Source organism: Macrobrachium nipponense, chromosome 16 (assembly GCF_015104395.2).
Source record: "Macrobrachium nipponense isolate FS-2020 chromosome 16, ASM1510439v2, whole genome shotgun sequence".
NCBI classification, from domain to species: Eukaryota; Metazoa; Arthropoda; class Malacostraca; order Decapoda; family Palaemonidae; genus Macrobrachium; species Macrobrachium nipponense.
This window is the reverse complement of record NC_087209.1, coordinates 59,197,897-59,211,147: the sequence shown is the minus strand read 5'-3', so window position 1 is coordinate 59,211,147 and position 13,251 is coordinate 59,197,897. Positions and strand designations below refer to the sequence as shown.

Genomic DNA, 13,251 nt, shown 5'->3' with positions numbered 1-13,251 from the left:
CTAATAGCCATGGGCCTTAAAATAACTATTTTTTTTTACTGCATTAGATTATTGCTTAACCTAATTTAGTGTTCAAAGCAATTTCCTTTACCTGCCATAATTTTTCTTCACAACAGATCAAGCTTTACCGAGAGTATGAAAGGGACCGGAAACCTATAAACCAGCTGACTGAAGAAGATCAATATATGTTGCAGCTTAGTAAAATAGACAGACTATCAACAAAACTTCAAGTTATGAGTTATATTGCCAACTTCTTTGACAATGTTCATACAGTTACGCCTGTAAGTTTTTTGTTCTTGTTCTTTTACCAGTTGCAGAATATTTATTTTTGATATTACTACTGTACTTTTCTTCATATATAGAAAATGCTTTACATGATTTTTTACATCAGATGTTTTTCATTTAATTATAATTGAAGAATTTTATTGTAATTTGAAACTGGTTTTATGTTTCTTGAAATATTTTACAGCAAGTCCATGCCATCATCACTGCCAGTAGATCTGTTAAAAACAGTCAGAAGCTGAAAAGACTACTAGAAGTTATATTAGCCTTCGGTAAGTGCTTTTTTGGTATTTAGTGTTTTGTATTTGTTGATGATATGTACTTCTTGTAGATTTGTCTTTTGGAAGCTCATCTCTTATCCAAATCAGTAACCAGTTACTGCAGAATTAAAATGAACATTTTGATTTTCATCAAAAGTAATAGTACGATATTATTTTACAATCCTTCAGGTAACTACATGAATAGCAGCAAACGTGGGCCAGCTTATGGTTTCAAACTGTCAAGTTTAGACACGTTATGTGATACAAAATCTGCTGATAAGAAGATTAGTCTGTTACATTATATCCAAGATACTATTCGAACTAAGTTCCAGGAGTTGAGTAACTTTGAGTCAGAGCTGAGGTTTATTGAAAAAGCTGCGCAAGGTAAAGTATACACCACATGATTTTTATGACCTAATTTAAGAGGTCATCATAATTATAGTTTAAGATTTGTAGTCCCATTTTCACTCGGAGACTTTAAAATGTAATGTATATTGAATGTTTGCAACATGTTTTTCGGTATAGATTTTTAGTTTGTAGTTCAAAGACAAGGCCAACTTGGAGTCTTTTGCAGATTCTAATTTTATAACTTAAGTATAACTCATAGTGCCACAAGTATTTTAGAGTAAGTGATATTAATGCAGTTATATTGCTGAGACATGACTGAAGAACTACTAACACCTGCTTCCTTGTCTTAGTTTCCCTAGAGAACATCATGACAGACATAACTGAGTTGGACAAAGGAATGGAGATGGCCAAGAAAGAACACGAGCGTTGTCGGGATATGAGAAGTCAAGATGGCCAAGCTGCCTTGGCAGTCTTGAAAGATTTCCTCACAAACTCAGATGATAAACTCAAAAAGGTAGGACCATCATGTATTAATTTAGAGATGTCACACGTCTTCAGTTATACCATTAAGTTTGGTTTTCCTACCATTTTGTTTTAGACTTGGAAAAGCCTTATTCTTTTAGTAGCTTATGGATGTAAAAGAATAGAATGAAGTAAATCTTTATGAACACCAAGATTTTTTTTTATAAATGTATAATTTGATCCTAGCACATTTATCATCTTGAATTTAATTTCTTGTTTAACAAGAGCCTTTTGTTTATTTTACATTTCCTTCCTTTACCTTTACAAGACATTTAACTTGTATTTCAAATAACTAATGTGTACTGCTCTTCTGCAGCTGAAGGTTGAATTGAAGACTGCTCAAACTGCATTTGCTGAAGTGTTGGAATACTATGGTGAAAGCTCTCGTACCATGGCGCCCAATACTTTCTTTGCAATATTTGTCAGATTCACCAAAACTTTTAAGGTACAGTATTTCACAACTCTGACTATCATCACTTTCTTTTGTGTAACCATTTAGTTGATGTAGTGAAATTTGTAATGAAAATCAACTTTTTGAAATTTAGGCTTCCTCTTTTGTTAGTGCAGTTTTTTAGCCACCTGCTCTACCATATTGGATGTTATTTATCTGTTGAAGAGTATTTTAAATACTGCTTACAGTTGTTTGGAAATAAAATTCTATCGTTGTATAGCCATAGCAGTAGTTAGTAATTTTAAGTCAGCATTTTTTAATTATCTGGTATCTATATATTGTTGCACATAACTTTACGTTTGTAAATGATCTCATAGATCCAACTATTTATAGGGGTAAGTTTAAATTTCTCCTTTCTCCCCTCTTGGTTAGTTATTTGTTCATATAAGCAATAGGTAGAATATTGATTAGTTCAAGTTTCCATCTGGATCTGGATAAAGATTAAAAGATCATCAGGATAAGGATTAAAAGACCAGAATAATGGAAACCATAAATTAGATGATGATAAAAAAATTGAGACTATTACTTATTGTATGGGGTATAATCATGTAGAATTAATGATGTATAGAATTTATTAGAAAATCTTCAGTTTTTTATGCTTGTTTTATTTGTTGCAGATGGTTGAACAGGAGAATGAACAACGCCGCAGGCTAGAGGCAGCAACTCGAGCTGCAGCCTTAAATCACCAGAAACAGCAGCAGGAAGAACAGCAACAAGTGGCAAGGAATAACAAAATCAATGCCAGAAAGCAACAGGTTAGTAATTTTGTAAGCTTACAGTACATTGTCAGTTTTGCCTCTCCATTGTTGAAAGTTAGGAAAAAACCTGTTTTTCTGTTAGTCTTCTAGTGTTTTTTGGCTGAAACAGTTATGTAAGATAATTTTGTTCAAAAAGCTCATTTTAGTTACTTGCAATTATATACATATGGTTTTAATGACTGTTCAGTAACAGTGGTGTTTGGGTTAATGTAAAATAAAAGGTGCAAGTACCTTGCCATGCTATATTTCTAGCAGGTTCTTGTTTAAGCTTTATCGGGGCATTAAGTAGAGCAGTCTAAACACTTACTGGATAATCATGTTCATTTGAGTTGTCTGCTGCAGATTTTCATTCATGATATAAGATTTATAAATCTGTGTGCGTGTGTGATACAGATGGGAAAGTATAGGATGTGAAGCTGTAATGTTCTGTGTCAAAAGTTAGCTCCGAAATTTGGTAGGTACATTGTCTGTTAGGTGTTGAAATACCTCTCTTATATCAAGATATCAAATTTTTTCCTGAGTCCCTTAGATTTCACATTAGTACTAAGGACACAGAGTGGTTTTAGCAAATATTGAAGGTCAAGTGCACAAGTAGTTGTGAGACTAGAAATGCTTTTCCTTATTAGTTGCATTGTGCAAGAGATTTGAATGTAAATACTTTGGTGAATGTATTTTGAAATAGAAGTAAACATGCCAATTTTCTTCTCTTGTTTCTTAAGTATTTAGAATATGGCATTTACATTGAACAGTTAGCTTTTTATGAAAGAAAGAAAAGCAAAACTGGTGCAGGGGTACGAATGTAAGGATTTTTTTTATGTTGAAATAGAGCATTTTTGGGATCTCGGGTAATAAAAGCATATTCAAGTGTCACTCAGGATCAATTATCAGGGTACTGTATAATTTTTTTCATTGTTGTTTAAATATAGTTAATCCAGGATTGCCAAAATGAACTTACTTTGCCACGGCAGTAGTTATGAGTTGGAGGTTCAGAATCTTGGTACATGCACATAATTACTTTCACAGAAGTTTCAATATTTATGGAGTGATTAAAGTAATATTTAATTCTTGCTCTGATTAATATCACGCTTGCATTTTGACTTAGAGTTTGAGATATACTATTCATGTAGCTTCAAGGTAGATTTTGTTCTTCATTCATGGTACCGTGGTACAGTTCATCCAAATGCAATTTTACTGGCATTATATACTTAAGGGTGTTTTTTGATATGGTATAAATGCTCTCACAAGTTTTCAATTTTTTTCTTCAGGCATATGGAGGAGAGGTAATGATTTTATTTCAGTATTCTTGTGTGTGAACATAGAACTGACACTCAACTTTGTATGTTTTATGTAACATGATTGTCTGTTTTGTGACATTGTCAGGAAGCTTTACAATTCTCTGATGTATTTTAGTGTCCAGTTTTTCACGAAGTGCTTCTAATACTCTATAGGGAAAAGCACCAACCTGTTTGCGTTATAGTCCTCTTGGTGTATTTCACCGTCAATCGTAAGTTATAATTGAAAAGTATGTTAAATTCACGTAAGGGAGAACGTATAAACTAAAGCTATCTTTTGGTGCTCTTAAGTAAGGCCAGTATATAAATTTGAGATGGCACTTTTCTTGTGTAACTGAAATTGTATGGGTTGGCTTGTTGGAAGTAAGGGGAAATGAAGTGATAAGGTACTGCAGTATTTACAGGAATAAAGACAGTAATGCTGCACTGAGATAGATTTTGAAGTAATATATATGGAATTTTTTATATCCAGTGGGTGTCTTGTGATGCCTTTATAGTAGGAAAAGATTAGTGTTACATGTGAAAGGAAGAGATTTTTTTAATGGGTTATTCTACATTTTTTTATCAATAGAAAAAGTATTCAAACCAACCCATACAAGTTAACCAAACTGAAGATGGGGTTAATTATTTATCATTTTGTTTTTGTCTTAAATTCTAAAGGTTTAGACTTTCCAGTGTCTGTAAAGAAGTATTTGCATGGGTTAAGTATATTCATAATTTGACTTTGGTAATATGCTTTTTAATTGCTATTAAGTAAAAACGTTTATTCTTAACTCATGTATATTTTTCTTTATTATTGTTTATGAATGCATACAGTACTGTACTTGTATACATAGGTATTAGGTATTAAAACAACTATCCTATGGTAAATTTTAATCCAGTACGTATTAAGATTTACATCTTGCCCATGGGAGAATTTAGTACTTGGGCCAAGGGAGTTTGATTGCTGTCATGCATTCTGTATCTTATTGGTATAGTACTTACAGTATGTGTTATACAGTACACAGAATAACAAAAGTACAGTATGGTTATCAGCACACTTCATAAATAGTGTTGTTGTCTATGAGGGAGAATAGACGTGGTTGGGGGTAATTCTGTGAAGCGTTTCATAGTAGTGGAACTGAAAATTTCAGAAAAAAGGTTCATAAAATATCTTGAGTAAATTGCTGATAATGTCACAAAATGCTTTGTTAATTTAGATGTATTAAAACCTTGTTTTTAGTCACTGCTGTTTTCTTTAGTTCTGGAAAGCATCCAAAGTGCAAGGATGGTTAAGAATTTAAACTTGTCAAAAGTAACCTTTCTCTGGATTTTCCAAGAACATTCGATGCAGTATTGTGATGTTGGGATGACCCTGAAGTTAATGTTTTTACTAACAGTTTCAAAAAAAAGGTAGACAGTCTTCATTCAGTTCCTCAACTTAAGAATGTAGTTTTGTGTTATTGTTTATTTGAGGCGAGTTTTAAGTTTTAGTGAAGCACCTTGTTTGCGAATGAAGTCAGATTCTCTACCTTTTCGATGAATCCTGTTAGCACAAATGCATTTTGTATGTTGTCAAAAATCACATATCAGGTTTCCAAGTTTTCCAAATGAAAGTTATCATTATTGTTTTGATGCTTTCAATTTTAGTTAATAAGAATGATGTTACCTTTAAACTTGGAAGGTTTGATACTTGATATTGTAATAGACTGGCTTATTTGGTTTGTAATTGCATGCTGTCTGTTTCTCACATTACACTGTTTGTAAGATTTTCTTGTTGAAATATTTTAATATTTTTAACATGGATTTATTACAATAATTCAGGATATTGAAAACTACTTTAACAACAGTTGAAATCCTTTATTTGTTAGGGATGTATCTAATAACATTTTTAGTGATTTTGACTCATTAAAGCTGTCATTTTAGTTTGCTTTGCATTTGGTGAAAGGAATTACAGATAGTCAAGAACACAAGCTTTGTGGTCAGTTTCTTTATTTTTACCATAAAGGAAAAGACTTTTTGAAAAGCTTGAGTTATGCCAACAAAGGGACACAGACTCCTGGTAGCATATTGCACAGCTGTCGAGTTGAAAAGTATTTATTACAGAGGAAGAGCATGGCTGGAAGTCTTGTGGTACAATATTCATTACTGTTGCTAGCATGGATTACACTCATAATACTGGTACCAACAGTTCATTGTTATGGGATTATTTTGTACAGGGCAAGGAAAATACACTGGTGTTGTTTTCACAGGAAAGAATTTCAGTCATTAAACTTCGTGCATTTAAAATGGAGATGTACTAGATTATCTGAAATTGAATCCTTCTTGTGTCTTTTACTGTTTTGCTAGTAATTATTGGTTCATTATTTAATCGAAGAAACATATTCTCTGAATGAACTCATGCCATTTTACATTTTCCGTTTTCCTGATGATTGTGAGAGAATTTTGGGATGTTGTAGGGGAAAAACGATCTCTTAACATAAAAAAACGTGACTTAAGCAGTTAGCATCAATCACCAGTTACAGTTTGGCCTTATAAAACCAGTTTTAAGAGCAATTGCTAGTAATTGAAAAGTGGAAAAGTATTTTTATAATATAATTTTGTATAAAACAAGTTTTTATATAGATCTGTTTATTAAGTAGCATTAATGAAAATTACTTTGAAAAACTGGTTCAAGACAGTCACCAAACAATAGTTAATTGTAACCAAAGGAACATTGTTCCTTTTATTATTCAGAATACTTTCATATAATTAAGCAAAGAATATTTTAAAAGTTTATAATTCAGTTTTTGTTTTGTGACTTAATACAAGAAGGATGTTATGTATATATTTTCAACATTTCAGCATTTTCTTGTAAAACTACAATAGCAAATATGGAATTCTTTATACTGGGCATTCTTGTAGGTTTTTTTTTTATAGATCACTGCTGAGAGATATCAGGGTATAACATGAAACATTTTGCATTGCTTTTCCGAATTGATATAAACTTGTTTCTTGAATGAAAAATATACATTCCTATATATATATATATATATATATATATATAGATATATATATATATATATATATATATATATATTCCTGTTTTCTTTATAACTTTACATATCTACTTTTTGTGAATCGTAAAACAATTACCTTATTAACAACAATTCTTTCTTTGTCTCATCTTGCTCTGTGTCACCTGTATCTTTAGGTTTGTAATTTGTAAACCCCTTGTTTTATATTTACTTTAAGTTTTTTCTTTGTAGTATATAACTGATCCACATTTCTTCTCATGCATGAAAAATTCTCGCACCTTTATGTACAAGACATTTGTCAATATTAGCACCTTATGAATGTGTTTGCAAGTTTCTCTTGTATAATACTATGTGGAGGACTGTAATGTTTACTTAACTTGTCTTTAAAAGATTATGGTATGTGTTACAGTTTCTATCCTTTTTGATCACAGTGTGAGGCTTGAAATGCCTCATATGTCAATGAAATATGCCATGCCATTTTCTTCACCCCTTTAAAACTGTTCTTCTTTTGGCTTCAGATTCCCGTTGGTGCCATCTTTGCATTATTGTCCAAAAAGCATGCATCTCTCTGAATGGTCCTTTTTATCTCCTCCTTAATGACTCTCCTGCACTTTGCATCCTCATTTATCAGCCTTCTGAGTCTCCCCTGTTGTCCAAAGACCTTCTTTTTTATTCCGAAGAGCAGGTATTTTATCATATCTATATACAATTGATTTATCAGCAGTGATCTATACTTCCGTGAAATACCTATACCCTCAAACATTATATTCTAACAGGTTTGCCGTTTTTGTTGGGAGACAGCTTTGAGTAAATATATCCAGTGCCAAGTACAGTATTCAGGAATGCAGTACAGTAACTCATGATAAAACTGATACTGTTTATAAATGAAATTTTGATAGTGTTACTAACTTTAGCGTATGATCAGTTATCTAGTGGAAATTGGGAACTTTTAGCTTTTTCATATCTCAGTTGGTTGTTTTGTTTAAGTAAAACTTTTTCTGCTCAAGAGTTAAGTTGTAGTTTTGATCCAAAATGTTTTTTGTAGTTTTTGTTAGTTAGGATTACACTTTCACCTTTTATATAAGGAGTATTGTAATTAAAAATGGTTGAAGTAGTCAGTAGTATATTCAGAAATATCACTGTACTTATTTAAAATTTGAACTTTAAAAGTTATGGTTACTTAGGATGCCTGAACTGCCACCATTATGAAAATCGAGATTGATTTATTCTAAATTCTAAATGAAGTGCTACTTTAGACATGTGAGAGTATGAATTAATTCGTATCTTCACACAAAACTATTTAACAAAAAATAAAAACTATAAATATATGGTAGCCTTAAGCTGTTCCCATGTGCCTTGATATTTAACCAGATCTGCATATTTCTGTGCAAAAGCAAAATATTCATGTTCAAATGAAAATTATATTGAAGTTTTCCTTAGTAATTATGATTGGGCCTTGTTTTTGTTCATATGTATGCCTTCAGTATTTCAGTTGTTTCATTTAATATAGTTTGTGTTTTCCTCTAGTTCAAAAATTTTTTTTAAATGCTTGGTAATATGTGCACTAGAACTTTTTTGAAGTTGGTCTAAATGAATTATTTTATTTTGCTACCCATTTTAGGAGGCCATAATGAGTGAGATGAAAGCACGAGGAGTTGTTGCAGATAAGCGCCTTCTTTCCCAAGAAGATGTTTACCATGGTGCATTGGAAGACATTCTCATCGGTCTAAAGAACGAGCCTTATCGCAGAGCGGATGCAGTCAGAAGAAGTCAAAGGAAAAGAAATGAAAATGTTAGACTCTCACGCACTCTTGATGACATGGAATTCTAAGAGATTTTGCATGTCCCGCACAAAAAAAAAAAAATGGAAAATATAAATGTTGACTAGTGAAACCATGAAAACTTTTATAGCAGCATCATTTGCATGCTACTCAAATGTAGAATAACCGATAAGTTAGTGAAAAAATAAACACTAGAGGTTTTCTACTTTCTAAGGTTCATATACTTATTGGTTTCTAATTTATTTGAAATCAAGTATAGTTTGCCTTGGCATAAAGGAACAAAAACTTACAATTTTGAAGCAGTTACTGTTATGGGACAGAATTTGCATTCCAGTTTATGTATTGAAGATATCAAAACATATCTAGAAGTTTATTAAAGTAGTATATATTTGTAATAGGAAAATGAACCATTTTTGTGATGTACTCTAGTAGGTTTGTTTGTTAGACGAAGGATATAGATAGAAAAGATATCTAAGCAATTTTAGTTGTGCTTTTGTTTATTTGGCTTGGAATCATGTCTTGTGATGGTTTGCTACTCATCCTAGCTGAGATGGAAAGTACTGTGAGGTTGCAGTAGTGTGATTCTGATCACTAATTTATGGCTACAAAAGCTTTAATCTCAGCCTTATTTTAAATAATGTATTGTTTACTGTGAGGTAAGTAATCACAGCATTTAAGCAGATAGTTATTTGCAGTGGTTTTTATAACCTTTCACCAAAGAAATCTGGACTGTCTTTTTTCCTTTGTTTTGTGATTGTGATGATGCAAAACACCAAAATCAACTCTTAAACTGATTTCTGTCAGTATTTGTCAGAGAACTCGTGCTACAGTATCAGGCGATGATGGTAATGTTCATGGTTCTTCTGTATAACAGTCACACTACTAAGAACAGTAATTCCTAATAATTTTGCTTCTTTTCGTATGGAAAATTACCACTTCAGCCTTTTGTTCTTCATTGGTTTAGGAATGAACTTTGCCTCAAGTTTATTTCATGGGAAGTTTTCCTTGGAATTTCTGTGCACAGGATTTATTTTATTTTTTAATGTTAACTTATCTACATATTATGCTGACAGGAAAAGTAAATTATGTTTGAGGGTTGCTTGTGAATTTCAAGTTCACCATGATTATTCATGCATATACAAGTAAGGCACTGTATAGTGTGTAGCAATTGTTTGTGTTAATTTTGCATTGTAATAGGATGGAATATAGAGAACTCCTCTAAAGCTACAGCTTACGTTGTGGTTCGTAGTGGAATTGAATACATGAAGATATTTTGTATTGAATATCTATGTAATCTAAGGTAACCATTTTATAGATCTGACTATTGAAAATTCAGTGGTGTCTTGTCTTGTATTTATTTGCTTGAGGGTAACTGCTTTTCATGCTGAATTTGCAAGATATCACTTTTATGAGTATATGTAATATTCTGTATATAATGTAAAGTCAGTTTTGCCATGTCAAGAAAATAGGGTTATTAGATTTATAGGCATTATAGGCTGTAAAAAAAAAAAGATAGAATTGTTTTTCCTTTGCAATAGTTTATTGGTTAGAAATACGTATAAAACTGCTTCTCTGTGAAAATTCCATTTTGATACTCTATGAAGAATTGGTTTAAATGTTGTAGTTTTGGCAATCCCAACTATTCCTTATATTATGTTGGGGAAGCTTTTCATACACCTTGGTGTATTTAAAATTTTGAACACTAATCCAGAACATTTTGTATTGTCATATTGTTGCCAAAGGTTGAAATTGTGTATTATTATAGAATTTGATGTGTTTTCATAGCATTCAAAGCAGATCTTATTCTTAAAAAATGTGATACATATAGAAGGCTTATTGATCATATTTTATTGCTGTGATTGACATAGTACTTTGCAAGGAAACTTCAGTGGCAGCATTTTTATATCAAAATTAGTGTTAAAGCAGAAATTGCATTCCTAAAAAGTATAAGGAAAGGGCATTATTGATGGAAACCGTGCAGTATACTTCATTGAATAGCTATCACTGCCAAGTTTGTAGTGATTTAGTTTTAATGTAATTACCATCAAAGTCAGTCAATATCGTTAGTCTTTTTCCAATCATATTAGTTTTTATACTGCATTCTGCTGCCCTGTTTGTGCAGCCACTCTGTGCCTTACAAAGTTCTTTTCTGTTTCCATCTGAATTGTGATTAGAATATTTGAGCCTTTTTTTTTTTTTAAACTGCATGGTAATGACTGTGCTTTCCATTCTCTTCGTTCGGTGTTTCCAGTAGCGAAATTCGATTCTTGCAGTTTTCTACCTTGTTATAGTCTAGTCTTGAAAAGTTAGCTTATATTTGTTTTTCCTATTTACAGGGTGGTACTGTAAGAAAAAGTTCTTCTGAATTTCTTTTCAGTCCATTCTGTCCTGTAGTATTTAAATTTTCTATTCAGACTGTATATGAAAAATTCTTTTAGTTATTCACTGATTGTTTCTCTGGAGGCCTTAATATTAGGAATCTGTATATAATGTATATATTCTTGTAAATTAGTGCCTGAAAAATTGAGGAATACTCCATTGTAAATATGACCTGCAAACTAAAATTATCCAGTATGATGAGGTTAGGGCTTGTAGGAGAGTAACTGTTGATGTTTGTCGCAAATTATTTTTGTTAAGATGGAATAGTGAATTTGACTAATTACTCGATTGCCCTATTTAAATGTGTTACCTATTAGTTGACAAGGCTTATAATTTCCATTACAATGGTGATTGGCATATTTTTTGTATATTGAATTTAATACATTAAACAGATTTTTTACTTTGTTTCTTATTGAATCCTGGATATCTGAGAGCATTAAACATGCCCATGAGAGTTGGGTTCTGCAACTACTTAAGCCTCTTGGTCATGTTATGCATGTAATGATAATATACAGGCAGTCCCCGGGTTACATCAGTCTCAGGTTACATTGTTCTGAGTTTACATTGCTTTATAAATGTATTCATAAAATAATCAGCTTCGGGTTACAGTGGATCTTCCAAGATTACGTCATTGTTTTATGCTGCTCGGAATGGTAAAACTGTATGACTACAATATAAAGTAAAAATTTGAAGGTTTTTGGTTGCACACAACATCACAATGTAAATAACATACTGTACAGTATACCCAGAGGATTAAAGGTAAGGCTTTCATCACTTTATTTCTCATCATATACGTTTTCCTTGTGACGTTCCAGGTCACAGCTCAGCGTTGGAATAGAACCCCTAATGTAACCCCTGCCTGTATGGATGATAATGAAAACAACAGATCAGTATCCACCATGCTCTTATGTGTGCCAGAAAAGTTGGAAGACTAAGACCTACTTGGATGGAAATATGAGTAAGGAGGCCAGAGATGAATGATGATTTGTCTAAGTGAAAGCACAGGAAAGACATGAGCGGTGAAATTTCAGAGGCCATTGTATTGTACAACATTGAAGACAATGGCGATGGAGAAAATGTGAACTGTAAGACAATTGGAAATGTGCACAAGGGGATCCTGTTCTTGGAGCACATGCTGGATTACATAACAACAGAAATACTAAACCCTGTACAATAGAGCAGTCTTATTATTTTCTTCTCCAAGGAGTATCTAAAACGGGGGTATGAATGTTCGAGCAAGAAACTGTTGAACTTCATGTGGTTGAGAGGATGAGACCGAATGGAATGAACGAGGAAGTGAAGAGAAAAAGAAGGTTGCAGGCACACCACATAAAAGCTTTATGACTGCTTGCAGTGCATCACATAATGCACACTTCATATAGTACTTTTAAATGATGGGAAGATACTGATATGAAAATTCTTACCACACATCGTTCTAGTTCCCTAGAAAGCAATTGTACGTTGTTGCTTTAGAGCCCCTCAGCGGCGTGGTTGGTATGGCATTAGCATTCCACCTTGGTGGTCGCAGGTTCGATTCTCGCCCATTCCATTGAGGAGTGAGAGATGTGTATTTCTGGTGATAGAAGTTCACTCTCAACGTGGTTCGGAAGTCACGTAAAGCCATCGGTCCCGTTGCTGAATAACCCACTGGTTCCATGCAACGTAAAAGCACCATACAAACAATTCTGGTACCTTGGAAGGTCTTGCATTGTTTTGATGTGCTAATGGATCTTGGTGTTTTAATATCCTGAAAAAAGATATACTATTACATTGCTTCTAATGCCTTTGAAGAATATTCTCTGTGTTATGTATGATGTTGCTGAAGATTATACATTGCTCTGAAAGAAGAACATACAAATTCTAATATCCCATTCCCAGCAGGGCACTTGTAAGCCAAGAATTGCCTTAACCTGAATCATCATAATTATAATGGGAATAAACAGTAACAGCGCTGAAGTCCCGGCTACAGCACTGTAAGCAGGTTAACTCTGCCTTGAGGCAAGTGCCTCAAATCCAGAACAACTTAACCCGAAGCTGATGTAACCCAAGGACTGCCTTCAGCATACAACAGGGTCCAGTAAACACATCAAAAAGGCCATTATTTATTCAAAAGAGAAGTTTAGCACATTTCTGTGTGCCTGCTCGGTCTGCAAGTATAACATATAATTCGTTGAAATTTACA

General features: G+C 32.9%; 1 protein-coding gene across 4 annotated transcripts in view; it reads left to right on the top strand.

Annotated features, from left to right (window-relative positions):
* The window catches only part of LOC135195753 (formin-like protein), a 149,845-nt gene extending 138,376 nt beyond the window's left edge, over positions 1–11,469 (top strand). Inside the window, exons 15-22 of one of the 4 annotated variants that reach the window (XM_064222198.1) lie at positions 117–281; positions 470–554; positions 732–926; positions 1,241–1,404; positions 1,729–1,857; positions 2,481–2,618; positions 3,887–3,901; positions 8,531–11,469. In XM_064222198.1, the coding sequence (XP_064078268.1) occupies positions 117–281; positions 470–554; positions 732–926; positions 1,241–1,404; positions 1,729–1,857; positions 2,481–2,618; positions 3,887–3,901; positions 8,531–8,740 (1,101 nt within the window). In that variant the 3' untranslated portion in view covers positions 8,741–11,469. The other 3 variants (XM_064222200.1, XM_064222199.1, XM_064222201.1) reach the window with 3 other exon arrangements.
* Positions 11,470–13,251: the final 1,782 nt, after the last annotated feature.